This window comes from Lemur catta, chromosome 4 (genome assembly GCF_020740605.2).
Source record: "Lemur catta isolate mLemCat1 chromosome 4, mLemCat1.pri, whole genome shotgun sequence".
In the NCBI taxonomy this organism is placed as follows: domain Eukaryota; kingdom Metazoa; phylum Chordata; class Mammalia; order Primates; family Lemuridae; genus Lemur; species Lemur catta.
The window spans coordinates 5,473,809-5,489,751 of NC_059131.1; the positions used below are offsets into that span (position 1 = coordinate 5,473,809).

General features: G+C 38.0%; 1 protein-coding gene across 1 annotated transcript in view; it reads right to left on the bottom strand.

Annotated features, from left to right (window-relative positions):
• Window positions 1-15,943, bottom strand: part of MBOAT2 (membrane bound O-acyltransferase domain containing 2) — a 127,576-nt gene that overhangs the window by 67,675 nt on the left and 43,958 nt on the right. Inside the window, exons 2-3 of the mRNA XM_045549001.1 lie at window positions 11,111-11,256; window positions 3,568-3,645 (exon numbers count right to left, since the gene is read on the bottom strand). Of these exons, the coding sequence (XP_045404957.1) occupies window positions 3,568-3,645; window positions 11,111-11,256 (224 nt within the window). The remainder of the gene's footprint in view (window positions 1-3,567; window positions 3,646-11,110; window positions 11,257-15,943) is intronic.

Here is a 15,943-nt window from a genome sequence, read left to right on the forward strand (position 1 = left end):
TGCCCTAAAACAGCAGAGTGGAATAGTGACAGAAGTTGTGTGTCCTGCAGAGCCGAAAATGTCAAACCCTGCTCTCGGAAATGCTAGGTGAAATTTGGGGAAAGTTGAATTACTTCTGCGTTAATTAAGGAGAATTAATATCCCAATATATAGTGCTATAGACTGCTTCTGTTCCCCCTAAATCCATATGTTGAAACCTAATCTATGAGGATGCTCGGAGGCGGGTCCTTTGGAAGATGATTAGGCAGTGAGTACAGAGCCCTCATGAGTGGGATCACTGCTCTGATAAAGACAGCCTGAGAGCTCTCTTGCCTCTTCCACCATGGGAGGTTACAGAGAGAAGATGGCTGACTATGAACCAAGATCCAAGCCCTCACCAGACACCAAATGTGCCAGCACCCTGATCTGAACTGCCCAGCCTAGAACTATGTGAAATAAACTACTGTTGTTTATCAGCCACCTAGTTTATGGCATTTTGTTAGTAGCCCAAACTGGCTAATACGATACTGTATCACTACATATTCTTTTCTGTGTCTCTATTATTTAAATTTTTCAATTTTCCTCAAAAATTTCAAAGCATATATGAAAATACAGATTAGGAAAAAGCAATGATTTCTCAAATAGATTAAGTGTTAAATATAAATTATCTAGATATGGATCAGAACAATAAAGCACACATATGAGCATTAAAGGGAGCTACAAAAATAAAGTTTATATTATATTAAAATATTTTAATTTACGCATGGATCTGTTAGAGCAAATACAACAACTACACTCATAACGATCATAAACCAAAAAGAAAAAAAGAAAAAAATCGTAAAGCAGCGACATGCAAGAATTTTAAAACTGTTAAGTACCAAAGTCCAAATCCTTCATTTTAGAGATTTAAACCCTGCATACTTATTGAAATACAGTCCATATACCTGTGGTCCCCAACCCCTGGTCCATGGACTGGTACTGGTCTTCGGCCTGTTAGGGACCCAGCCACAGAACTCTGTGGGCCACCCCATCCCCAGTCCCATGGAAAAATTGTCTTCATTAAACTTAGGGGGGAGGGCCCCACACAGAAGGAGATGAGCAAGCAAATCTTCATCTGTATTTACAGCCACTCCTCAAAAATTGTCTTCCATGAAACTGGTCCCTGGTGCCAAAAAGGTTGGGGACCACTGACACATACCATGTAAAACTAGACTGAAGGAAATAAACAGACCACATTATACACAAACAATAACTTTGAACAACAGATAGGAATGCTCGAAGTCCCATGGAGTGTATTTGGGTGAAATTTTAAGGTCTGACCCATTAAACATTTTAAATTAATGTAAAGGCTTAAGAGAAAAAAAAAGAGTATACATAGATAACAAGAAAAAATAAATTCTTATTTTAATAAGAATAAGAAAAATTCTTATTTTAATAAGAAATAAAATTCTTATTTTAATAAGAAAAAGTCAAACAGAAAAATACATATGAGTATAAAGTAAAATAGAAGAGAGCTAAAAAAAAAAAGAGATCAAAATACACACTTTTTAAATTAATTATCCACCTGGTATTTATTGCCAACAATAGCAATTCATATGGCAAATGCTTACTTACCCTAATTTGTTCCATTAATATTCCAACACTGAAATTCTATTTTAAATATCAGCAGCATATATACAAGTAACATTTTCTCCCTGAATACTTACTGCAAAAGAGTAACATTACTAATTTTATACAACTATATGTCTCTAAAGGAGCATTATCCAACAGAATTTTCTGCTCTGATAGAAATGTTCTCTATCTACACTGCCCAATGTAGTCACTTCCTAAGCACTTGAAATGTGCCTAGTGTCACTAAGGAACTGAATTTTAAACTTTAATTAATTTAAATTTACACAGCTATTTGTGGCTAGAGGCTGTCATAGTGAACAGTGCAGGTCTAAAATATTATAAAGTTAACTTCACAGACTGCAATTCCTTTTGAGAAAAAGAAACAATTTCTTATTACTATACATGAATTTACTATCCTTCCAACTAAAAGCATTACTTTTGCTTTAGGCAGTAGTATATAAATCCCCTGTTTTTAGTAATCTAATTAGATTTTCCTTCTACTATACAGGGTAAAAACATATCTTTTTCATCAGATATTTATTGTAGTATCACTTTGAACCTGTCATCTGTACAAGATTTTAAAAATAGGGTCACAATGGTATAAAAATTGCTTCATCTGAAACACCAAAGTATTCTTTCTCCTCTTTTAAAAATTAAAATCAAAACATCAAGAACGTGCAAGTGTTGGTTTACATAAGAAAGAGACAAGCCTGTACAGGCAGTGTCAACGGAAATTGACAAGACAGCACATTTCAACAGAGGAAGTGACTGACAATGCCAAACACAGAAGGCGCAAAATAGAATGAGACTCAGAAAAAAGATAATCAAAAGCTATAAGGTCTGATTCCTTATGTAAAATTCTTGTAGCCATATGTGCTTAAGAATTCAGAAATACAGTGCACATGTCATACATCACATCTCAGATATTAAGGATCAGCCCAGCAAGATCCGCTGGTACACTCTGTCCCTGGGTTTTCAACCAAACACATTTTACCCATCTCTATTCCCAAATTTATATCTCTGGCCTAGCTACCCTACTCTAACTGCAAGTCTACATAACTACCCAGCTCCTATTATGTCTTACAGATACCTTAAAGTCAGCATTCATTTACTCAGCAAAAGTTCACTGAGAGTTTACTACACACCAAACACTGTTTAGGGGCTGAATATATACCCACTTGAAATGCTCTGTCCCCTTAACATGCTACCCACTTGCAGGGCTTCCTACCTCAGAAAACAGTGCTTCCGTCTAGCCTACTGTTTAAACCAGAAACTTAGACCTCATTTACTACCTGCACCCATCAATCATTCAGTCCTTCGAAATCTCTCTCCAATCTATTCACTTCACTCTATCTCTCCACTGCTACCAACTACAGTAGCAGTACCCAGCTTTTTTGGCACCAGGGATAGGTTTCATGGAAGACAATTTTTCCACGGACTAGGGGTGGAGAGGTGGGGTGTCGTGGGGGGAGGGCTGTAGGTGGTGTGGAGCTCAGGCAGTGACGTGTGGCCCCCTTTCCTAACAGGCCACGGACTGGTACCAGCCACGGCCCAGGGTTGGGGACCGCAAACCTACAGAACTAAGCCAGTGCTTATTAACAAGAGGCAATTTCACTCCCCAAGAGACATTTAAAAATATCTGGAAACATTTATGGTTGTCACAACTTGAAGGGTACTATTAGCATCTAGTGGGTGGAAGCCAGGGACACTACTAAATATCTTACAATGCGGGTCAGTCCTGAACATCAAAGAATTATCTGTCCTAAAATGTCAACAATGCTGAGGTTGAAAAACTCTGCTTTAAATAAATAGAAGAGTGATGCATACCAATGATTTTATTTTTGTATCTATGACAATTCTTCTTTAAAAAGTTATCACAATTCGGAGTTATTTTTGGTATAATAAATAAAATTCCATTTTGATCTAATTCTATTAAAGTTAAAAATATATTTATATGTGGACAAAGTAAATACTTACTTGTGCATGTTTTCCACTCCTATTATGATCATGATACAGTAGGAAACTCCACTTTGTACAAGAAAATGTAAGGCATACCTATAAAAAGTAAGAACATTGTTAGAAGAGGGATACCCAGTCACAAACAAGTCGAACTAATTTTAGGTTAAAAAGTACTTATGTACGATATAGAACATTCCCAGATAAAAATAAGGAATAAAATCTCCAACATCTAAAATTCTGTGAATACCCTGGAGAGGCCCCAGAAAACCTGGAAAAACAAAATCAAGCCCTAAAGCCAAGCTCAGTGCCCCAGCATTCCACGTCTCCTAGCTACAGGAAAGCTGCGTGGGGTTATGTGGCTCAAGGATTACAGCTTTCTTCATAACTCAAGGCACAATGATAAAAAAAGGAGTAATAAATATGGATTTCAGAATAGTCCTGAAAGAACATTAGTTGTTTTCCCAAACTAATTTGTCTAATACCAGCTTTGTACTCTGTCTTTATCTTTTTAACAATGTTGATACAAAACAACAAAAAGTATTAAATATTAGAATTTACTAAAAACACAGGTACACTCAAACCTATTTATTGTCAAAACATGCTTGCTCCAGCCAAATAAACTTTCTTATATAAATCTAGTCATTCATGAATTTGTTGTAATGTATCTATAACACATTCTGGCAAACATTACACAGTATTTTCTAATAGTTTAATATTCTAGAAACCCACCATTAAATGAGAGAACTAATTTATCCACTCATTTCACAAAATTTAGACACGATTAGGATGTCTGGAATTAAAATCAGTCAAAACTATCCTTGAGATTATGTGTATGCACACATATACTCTTTCAATTTTCTTTCCCCTTTGGTGATATCAACAAATTTATGATAAAATTTTCAAACCATCATGCATGATTGAAAGTATTAATAAGGATATCAATATATGATTAAAATTACTTTCAAAACATTATGGAATAAACAGGTACCTTCAACATAAAAAAGTTATTTTAAATTTTGGACACATTTTTTCTATAGCAATATTATATATCAGTAGCAGGCTCCAAGGCAGGCCTGTAGAAGAAACTTATTTTATCCACTGTACAGAATATGTCAGTCTGCCTGTCTCCACCCTCGCCCCAAACATACACAACACACAATGAAAACCATGTTGGCCTGGAGTGCTAGCACTCAGAGGACTATGAGGAAGCAGAAAAACCTATGACTATAAATGGAAACAGAAGCTAAGAAAAAAATATATACACTTTTCAAATTAATTATCCACCTCCCATTTATTGCCAAGACTAACAATGTGAAAAAGGACTCCTAGATACTTTTAAGGGCTGTTTACATTGAGAGTAGAACTCATTAAAGGTGCTCATCTTAAAAGAGAAAACATTTCTGAAGACTTGGGGGGGAAATTCTCCTTTTCTATGAGTAAATTTCCTTGAAATATGAAGGATATATGACAACTTCAGAAGCAAAGAATCACACTTCTCAAACAATGCTATGGTGCCTTACATCACCTTTTGGTGCCCATTCTCCTGGCATCACCATTCATGTGAGAAGCTTGGCCATCTTTTGGATGCAGTACAGTAGTACTTGGGCAGCCTCCTGTTGTGTAAGCCTTTCTTATTGTGACAATACAAGATTATCAGTAGAGGGTGGATCTGCATTCACCTGTTTCATTGACTTCCATGAAAAGCATCAAGTTGCTCTTCTACTCTTCTTTGTAATCCCATTCTGATCTATTCTACTCATCCTCCTTGGTAAAATCAGCATAATAAATACATAATAGCCACTTAAGATTTTTTAGAATTAAGAGATAAAATGAGAAAGTATTGACTGGGTTATCTAACACACAGTAAACACTCAACTAATAAGCATTATTGAAAAGTAAAAATTAGAGACAGAAGGTATCTTAAAGGTCTATTACAATCCAACCCTTACCATTTCAGAGTTCAGGAAACTAAGGTCATATACTTAGTACTCTAATTGACATTAAAACTCAAGTAGTTTCTGGGCAATTTTTCCACTGGCTGATTTTTCAAGGGATGGAGTGGGGTAAAAGGGAATCCCACAGACTGTGTATCATAATCTCACAAGGTACTTAAACAATTTGAAAATAAAAGAACACTTTATCATAAAATATCAGTTTGTTTTTAGATATCACATTTTACTTATTTTGAATTTAAAATCACACTAAAGGCAGATATAAAGTTTATTTTTAGCAAAAAGAGCACAAGTTTAAAAAAAAGATTGAACCTCTTCAGTTGTTCAAGTAATCTTTACTGAATGTCTACTTTCTGAAAGACACTATACTGGACATTGGAAATATTAATACAAGAGTCAATGAGACAGTTTCCATCCTTGAAGAGCTTCCAGTTGAGAGAGAAAAACACAAATAAGAAGTGGCTTCAATACTGAATAATAAACTCTAAAAAAGAGACTGAATACACAAAAACTTCCAATCTGGATCACCAACTGGATGATGGTCATAAAAGATGACTGACCCAGAGTAATTTCCACACTTACAATGACAAGCCACTCTGCTATCCTCTTGCTATAGTTTTACAGATTTTAGGCCTCACAGTATCACTGTTTCCACTTCATAGCTGAGGAAAGTGAAGCTAAGAGGGGTTGAATAACATATCCAGAGTCATATAGCTACCAGAGCAAGGAACCCAGACTGGGATGCAGGCCTGTCTGACTTCAGAGTCTAAGCTCTATTCCAGGCCTATATTGTTATCAAGGACGTTTTAAATATATAAATAAAAGTATAAATTAATTAGCAGTTAAAAGAAATTGCAGATGATGGTTTTAAGAAAAAAAGGTAAGACTAAATACAAGTAGGTAAAATGATCAATTACAGGCAGACCTCACTGTATTGCACTTTGCTTTACTGCACTTGCACGTAGTGAGTTCTCTCCAAATGCAAGGTTTCCGGCAACGCTGCATCAAAGTCAGCACCATTTTTCCAAGAGCATGTGCTCACTCAGTGTCTCTGTGTCACACTTCAGCAATTCTTGCAATATTTCAATCTTTTTCATTGTTATTATTGTATCTGTTATGGTGATTTGGGATCAGTGATCTTTGATGGTACTACTGTAATCGTTTTGGGGCATCACAAACTGCACCCACATAAGACAGTGAATTTAACTGATGAATGTTGTACATACTCTGACTGCTCCAATTACTGGCTGTTCCCCCATCTCTCTCCCTCTCTTCCAGCGTCCTTATTCCCTGAGACACAACACTGTTGAAATCAGGCCAACTAATAACCCTACAATGGCCTCTAAGTGTTCAAAGGAAGGGAAGAGTCCCAAATCTCTCACTGAAAATCAAAAGCTAGAAATTATTAAGCTTAGTGAGGAAGGCATGTCAAAAACCAAGGCAGGCCAAAAGCCTGGCCTCTTGCACCAAGTTGTGAATGCAAAGGAAAAGTTCTTGAATTAAAGTAAAAGTGCTACTCCAGTGAGCATACAAACGATAAGAAAGCAAAACAGTCTTATTGCTGATATGGAGAAAGTTTTAGTGACCTGGATAGAAGATCAAACCAGTCACAACATTCCCTTAAGCCAAAACCTAATCCAGAGCAAGTTCCAATTTCTCTCCAATTCTGTGAAGGCTGAGAGAGGTGAGGAAGCTACAGAATAACATTTTGAAGCTAGCAAAGGCTGGTTCATGAGGTTTAAGGAAAGAAGTGGTCTCCATTACATAAAAGTGCAAGGTGAAGAAGCAAGTGCTGAATGTAAAAGCTGCAGCAAGTGATCTAGGTAATTGATAAAGTTGTCTATACGAAACAACAGATTTTCAATGTAGACAGAACAGCCTTCTGTTGGAATAAGATGCCGTCTAGGACTTTCATAGCTAGAGAGGAAAAGTCAGTGCCTGGCTTCAAAGCACAAGCTGACTCTCTTGTTAGGGGCTAATGCAGCCCCTGGCTTTAACTTGAAGCCAGCACTCGTTGGTCATTCCAGAAATCCTAGGGCCCTTGAGAATTATGCTAAATTTACTCTTCCTATGCTCCATAAATGGAACAACCAAGCCTGAATGACAGCACCTCCGTTTGCAGCACGGTTTACTGGACTAGTATAAGACCACAGTTGAGACCTACTGCTCAGAAAAAGATTCCTTTCAAAATATTACTGCACACTGACAGTGCACCTCATCGCCCAAGAGCTCTGATGGAGATGTACAAGGAGGTGAATGTTGTTTTCATGTCTGCTAACACAACATCCATTCATTAGCCCATGAATCAAGGAGTAACTTCAATTTTCAAGTCTTATTGTTTAAGAAATGCATTTTGTAAGGTTATAGCTGCCATGGATAGTGATTCCTCTGATGAGTCCTGGACAAAGTAAACTAAAAACCTTCTGGAAAGCAGTCACCATTCTAGATGCCATTAAGGACATTTATGATTCAAAATACCAACACTGACAAGAGTTTGGAAGAAGTTGATTCCAACTTTTGTGGATGACTTTGAGGGGTTCAAAACTTCAGTGGAAAAAGTAACTGCAGACGTGGTGGAAACAGCAAGAGAACTAGAATTAGAATTAGAAGTAGAGTCTGAAGATGTGACTCAATGGCTGCAATCTCATGATAAAACTTGAACAGCTGAGGAGCCGTTTCCTATGGATGAGCAAAGAAAGTAGTTTCTTGAGATGGAGTCTACTCCTGACGAAGATGTTGTGAACTGTCGAAATGACAACAAAGGGTTTTGGAATATTACATATTTTAGTTGACGAAGCAATGGCACAGTTTGAGAGAATTGACTCCAATTTTGAAAGAAGTTCTACTGTGGGTAAAATGCTATCAAATATAAAAGCATTGCATTCCACAAAGAAATCTTTTGGGAAAGGAAGAGTCAATCAATGTGGCAAACTTCACTGTTGTCTTATTAAAAGAAATTGTCACAATCACCCCAACTGTCAGCAACCACCACCCTACGCAAGACCCTCCATCAGCCACTCTCTGAGGCTGAGGCGGGAGGATCGCTTGAGCTCAGGAGTTTGCTTGAGCTCAGGAGTTCAAGACCAGCCTCAGTAAGAGCAAGACAAGCCTCAGGAACAGCGAGACCCTGTCTCTACCAAGAATAGAAAGAAATTAGCCGGGCAACTAAAAATAGAAAAAAAAATTAGCTGGGCCAGGTGGCGCATGCCTGGGAAGCTGAGGCAGGAGGATCACTTGAGCCCAGGAGTTTGAGCTTGCTATGAGCTAGGCTGATGTCACGGCACTCTAGCCAGGGCAACAGAGTGAGACTCTGTCTGAAAAAAAAGACCCTCCACCGGCAAAAAGATTCTGAAGGCTCAGATGATCATTAGCATTTTTTAGGAACAAAGTGGTTTTTTTAAAATTAACAAATGTATATTGTTTTCCTAGACATAATGCTGTTGCACACTTTAGACTATAGTATAGTGTAAACATAACTTTTATATGCACTGGAAACCAAAAGTATTCATGTGACTCACTTTATTACAATAATCATTTTATTCTGGTGGTCTGGAACAGAACCTACAAATATTTCTGAGGTATGCCTGTATATTTACAGAGTACTAACATGTTTTCCAAAAGGAAGGTAAGAGCAGATATGATTGCCTTTGAATCTAAAAACAAACTGCAGAAATTCAAATCAAAAGAATATTTTCCTATTAGCTAGTTCCAATTACCAGAGAGTTATTTTACACATGGTATAGAGGCATAAACTATCCCTATTCCCAAAGAAAGAAATACAGAAAGATTTCTCTTTTAAGAAAAGAACAGAGAACTCATTTTTAAAAATAGAAATCCTGGTTATCATGTATAATTTGAAACACTTAGGACTGCTTGACATTATAACACGGTGTCAAGCCAAGAAGGCTTCAAAGCAGAAGACAATACTTCCTCAGTAGAAGATTTGTAAGCAAAGAGATTCATCCTCATCTTGCAGTACCAACATGTTACCCAACTGTAGGAGATACTATTCACATTTTAATCTTCTACTCTGTTTCTACGGAGCACAAAGCCAATGGTGTCCCCTGGAGTTGGCCAATCTGAACTACAAGCCTTCCCCAACTCTTCTTGAAAACATACTACCCAAATATATACTGAATACTGAAGTTATTTATGGATGAAATGTATAGACTTGGATACGCTTCAAAATACTCTTGAAAAAGTGAGGAAAGGATAAAATAAGAATGGGGAAATTTTAATAATTTGTTGAAGCTACAGGTAATGGGCATATGAGGGTTTATTACATTATTCTTTGTACTTCTGTGTCTGAAAAACTCCTTAATAAAAAGTTTAAAAATATATACACTACCCCATGGCATGACTTATGAGAAGTTTAAACAGTATCACCTGAGACACCTAAAAAAACTTTGATGATATAAATTTGATATTGAGAAACCAAAAGACCATACTTAGATCTTACTTAAGACATCATATTTAAATCTCAGTACTAAACTCTTATCTACCATGGGCAGTGCCTGTCAGAGGTTGTATGGTAATATGGTACAGATTGAATTAAGTTACCCCTAACAGACTTTTTCACCAAGTTTCTAGGACACATTTGCAAGTACCAGAGGCAAAAATTAGATTAAGAAATAGTGTATTCCAACCCTCATAATAATCAAAAACATCATAGAACAAACACAGAAGTATTACCAAAGTCCCACAGATTCTACACCCACAACAAAAAACTACTAAAGCACAGACCGAGTGAGTGCATTTTCATCCACTCAGGGAATTTTCATCTCAAATAACAATGCGCAGTAGAGCAAACCTAGAAATCCTTAGCTGTGAGTGGGTAAAGACCAGAGCCAGTGAGCAAGCAGCATGAACACTCAGGAAGGAAGGAAAACTCAGAAAGAAATCACAAAGAAGTGCTTCTATTAAGAGTCCTGCCGCCAAGACAGAGAGCCCTTCTCCTGACTTCTTGTCATGCACAACCACAGTGGCCTTTGACAAACAGGAGGTATATAGTATTTCTGCAGTTAAAGCTCTCAGGGTGGTCCTGACCACTGAGAAAGGGAGCTAACTGAAGAAAACACATACACTGTCAGAAGAGTCAAAATTAAAGCTTTCCATCCTAAATAATTCTTCCCCACCAAGAACAAACAAATGAACCAAGAAAAGGCCTCTTTTCAATAATGGTAAAATCTAAAAAATGGCAATAGAGTTCTATCTATTGGCTTTACCAGACTCTTAAAAGCTACCTAAACAGAGAAAAAAACAAGCAAACAAAAACACATTTTAAATTGTTTATCTGCCTTAGATTTAAAAAAAATATGCAAAATAGGTGAAAAGAACTACTCATGACAGAATAAAATGTCTCTATATCCTTTTTGCATGTGTCCTTTTTCATAAATTATAAATAGTAAATCCCCTTCTAAGACCATACTAAAGAGAGAGCTCATTCCCCATCTTTTATTTATTCCCCCTCTTTAAAAATAAAAATTTTTAAAGTTGAGCCTGAGAGAAAACTTCTTAAGAACAAAACCCTACATAATGTATCTTTCTATACACTCAATTCTCAAATATATCCAAATAGTCTTCATTTTAAAATGATCGAAATTACTTACCATCCAAAGCAAAAAAGTGCAAGATAAAGGCCCAAAAGGGTAGCAACTACATGTCTTATAAAAGAGCTAGTTTTGCTTGAACGTAGATAAGTTCGAAACCAAATGGCTGCTAGCAAGGCAAAGAGTTGGCACACTACAAAGTTGACCTGTAAAGAAAAATTAAAATTTTATATTAGCAACACAGACACAAATTTTTCATTTGACGTTACATTTAAATTCTCAGGACAAAAACAGCAAGGTTATATAAAATTAAGATCTTCCAGTTTACAGAAAACGAAAACAAAAATCAGATGCCTTCCCAGGGATGAGCCTCCAGGTCAAAGTGATAGGCCAGTGACCAATACTGTCTGTGTTACACCTGGCAGGGGCAGGTGGTGTCCACAGGTAGGTAGGGGGGAGCGGGAGAGAGAGACAGGGATGGGCACCTGGAAGAAACTGGTTTGCAACACAGAGACAAAAAGCATGACACCTTGTGGTTAAAGGAAAGAGAAACTAGTCAGTCTTAAGGACTGAGGCAACCCTATAAGTGGTGGAAAAGAAGAGCCCCAAGTTTCCTCACAAGGGATGGGGAGGCTTCAAGCTCCTGGATCTCCCGAAGACTAAGGGAGGAGGAGGCCTGGGATCTGGTGGGGTATACGACCTTCCCAAGGTAAAGTGAAGAGGAGTCTGCTGTGGCCTAAACGTGACCACTGTGAACAGCGGGAACCAGATGCTTAGCTCTGAAGGACCTCAAGGATTGGCTGGGGGGTAGGGGGAGGGAAGAATGGTAAGAGATGAAGCAGCCTTTAAAAAGCCCACGTCCACCAATGTCAGTTTTTAAATTTCCTCATAACTTTCTAGGATGACACTATTGTTCACCTGCAGAAGAGAAATACACATTGGTAAGACTGCTGCTGCTCTTTTCTCTCCAAGTAAAAAGGCTGAGAATAAGAATCTCTGATGGTAGGTACTAGATAAAAATCTCGATTTCTCTCTTATGAGACATTCTCATAGAATGTTAAGGAAAATATGTCTTGAAATCTATAAATAAAAGAAAAAACCCAACTGACACTAGCAACCTACAAAAAATATACATTTAAAAAGTCACTGCTTCAGGCACCTAAATTATCAACAAATCACACTATCTACATGGAAGACCCTGGAAACATGCAGATATCTCCATAGAGATTACCTCTGCCTAAAGACACAGACAAGTACGTTGTTTCTTGCATTACAAGGAGAAAAACAGTTGAACATTGTTGCACATTGCCTAAGAAACCACTGTTCTTTTGAAATAGACTCAATACAAGCAAAATGTCTAACAAGTTCTAGCACTTTTTCCCTCCTAAAGGGTTCTAAAAGTCTTTTAAAAAATTAAGCAAAAAGAAAAGCATTGGAAAAAAATTAGTATTCTTGATATTAATAACTACTCACATCTAGTAGATGTTCCTTACAGTTTAAAAACTTTTTTCAAGGCCGGGTGTGGTGGCTCACACCTGTAATCCTAGCTCTCTGGGATGCCAAGGCAGGCGGATCATCTGAGCTCAGGAGTTCAAGACCAGCCTGAGCAAGAGCAAGACCTCATCTCTACTAAAAAAATAGGAAGAATGATCTGGACAGCTAAAAATATATATAGAAAAAAATTAGCCGGGCATGGTGGCACATGCCTGTAGTCCCAGCTACTTGGGAGGCTGAGGCAGAAGGACTGCTTGAGCCCAGGAGTTTGAGGTTGCTGGGAGCTAGGCTGATGCCACAGCACTCTAGCCTGGGCAACAGACTAAGACTCTGTCTCAAAAAAAGAAACAAAAACTTTTTTCAAATATCTCTTAATTTCCTTCAAATAGCTCTTAATTTAATTAACAGATTATGTAGATAGTATCTACTATGGGCAAAGCATAGGAAATCTAAAAATGCCTAAGTCCCAGTACTAGCCCAGAAGACTTTAGAATCTAACAGAAAATGCAAATATATACACAAGGAGCTTCAAGTTCAACATTACTGCCTTTTTAAAGGTTAAGTAGAAAGTGCTTTAAGAACACCACAAAGGAAAGAGCCTGAAGTGGTGATGTCACAAAGTAGGTGACAAACACGCTGGGGCCAGAGCAGTAGTTCCTAATCCAGTTGATCTCCACAACCTTCTGAGGAGACTCTCCTTCTTTCCATATTTGGATATTTATATAATACGAAACAAAATATTTAAAAGCATTCTAGGACCACATACATATAGAATTTTATAGAATATTTGTAATCATCCATTTTCAACATTGTCATCTTTCAGATCAAGAAAATGATTTCAGGCCTCACTTCAGACACTGAATCAAAATCTCTGTGGGAGTAGGCCAAAAGTCCATATCTTCAAAAAAATAAATAAATAAATAAATAAATGCACAGGTTTTTAGAATCCTCAACGTACAAGAAGTACTATGTTGGACAGTAAGGGAAAGGGCAATCTAAGAAAAAAACCATGTGAAGAAAGCACGTGGACATGAAAGTGCAAATGGGCACACTGTGGGCAGGAATGGTGGGAGATGAGGTTGAATGGGGGGCAGGTTCAGAAAGTGAGGGGCTTTGTATTAATATGTCATGCTAAGGCATTTATAGTTGAGTCCACAGTGATGAAAAGCCACTGAAGATTTTTAAAATAAGAAAGTGATACGATTGACCCTCTACTTCTACAAAGGAAGGAATTGAACAAGGAGTGTGTAGAGCAGGTCAGGAGGCTGCTGTCCCAACCTCCTTGAGCAAGCAGGGCCTGGAGCTGCTGAAGGAGAGAGAGGAGAGGGCCAATTCAAAGAGCACTTGGTGCTGGAACTGTCAGGGGTGGTCCCTAGATAAGGAGATTGAGAATAGAAAAGGCACCAAGTTGTTGATGGATGCTGACGACATTAATCAAGACCAGGAAATACGGAGAGGAAGAGCAGTTTCAGGGGCACGAATGATCTACTCGGGTATGCTTAGCTTCAGAGTGCCCAGCGGACAAGTGTGTACACTCCAAACACAGTTTGGAAACACAGGTCTGGAGCCAGCAGGGGAAATGTAAATATGGGAATAATGGATACAGTTGAAGGAAACCTATGGAAAGACAAGAAGCCGTAGGGCAGAATCTTAAAGACCTGTACCAGGAATAGCAGAGAAAGCAGAGGAGCAGTCTTCTCAAGAGTGTAAGAATGCGTAGATCTGGGGTGGGGTGCAGGGGTAGGGGTGTCAAGAAGCAGTGGTCATTGTCAAATGTCACAGGGTGTAAAGCCCCAAACCAGCCATCTAATTTGGCAATTGCAACTTTATTGGTGACCTTGGGGAGAGTAGTTGAAGAGGATTGTCCAGAGGCAGAAAGCCACGTTGTATAGATGAGGAAACTAAGCCTCAGTGTTTAGGTGACCTATCTAAAACCATGTAGCTTAAGAATAATTCACACATTTATCCACTAAATGCCAGGATAACTGTGCAGGAGATATGAAGATGAATGGTATGTGGTCCTGCTCCAAAAGAACAAAGGGAGTGAGTCACAGACACAGAGCTAGAAGACCAGGAGGAACCTAGAGGAGCAGTCAAACCCCCTGCCTTGGGGGGAAGCCTCTCAAAGGCATACTTGGCACTTGGGCCTTGTAACCGAGCTACCAAGGATAAGAAGGATTCGGACAGACAATGGCAGAAACTCAAGGAAGAGGGAGCAGCATAATTCACATCAAAAAAAAAAAAATCTGTAGGACATTTAGAGGGGAAATTCTGGCTGTCACTTTACTAGAAAAGACTAGAATATATACACACCCAGACATGCAAATAAGTGTTTTGAAAGGTCTTAAATGTCAAACTTTCCCAAACCAAAACTCTGAGTCATTCTTTTGTGTGGGGGGTAGGGCAGGGGAGGCAAATGAACACTGGAGAGGGAGAGGGCAAGAAGACCACACAAGCACATGCCTCCAAAAGTCTGTAAGGGAGTTTTTGCCCTGGAGACTAACGTGGCTACGATTTATGTGCTGTACTTCCATCCCGCACTAGGTACTTCACACTGATTATCTCATTTAACCTTAGAATAGGTGTTATTTCACCCATTTTATTCAACCAACTTATGTACTGAGCTCAAGGTCACATATAATAAGAGGTGGTACCCAGGCTGAAATCCAAGCCTGACCGACTCTAGGCTCTTCCACAGTTGCATCTCTGCAGGGCTGGCCTCTACTCCCAGAGAATGTCTGAAGACCAAACCCTATCACCACAGGGAAGATTCTAAACAAAGATGTTGTCAGCTACCAGACAACATCCTATTTCACAAAACATCAACATAAGGCTACTTTTTGTATACAATAAACACGATCAAAAATATCCTATGTGGAGTTAATATATGTTTGGTTTTGTTTGTTATAGGTCAGGCAGGATGCAGGAAGAAGCAAGGATTAAAAATCTTAGCTAATTGAAGATTTACTTATACCTCATTTTAAACAAAAGATGATTTTCAATAACAGTTGAACATAAAAATACCTATGAAAGTAATAGTTTTAGATATACCAGAGAGGCTGCCCTTTAAGGTACTTGTTTTACATGAGGTGGTGAGGAAAGTATTTTCCTCAACACCAAGTGACTTGGCTCAACTTAACAATTAAGTTAGTGTCGAGGGGCAAAGTTTGAAAGCCTACTTACTGCTCAGTAATTTATGCCACTTTAAAGTAACAGCAACAAGATTAACCTATTTTTAAAGATTTTCAAAAAAAATTTTAATAATGCCCCAAAATAAATATGTAAAAGCATTTAGGTAGTTCAAAAAGCATTTTCAAAGAGAAAACAGAAATCATAAAAGACTGGTAGATTTTACCATATAAGGAGTTAAAGACTATGTATGGAAAAATGCAAAAAATG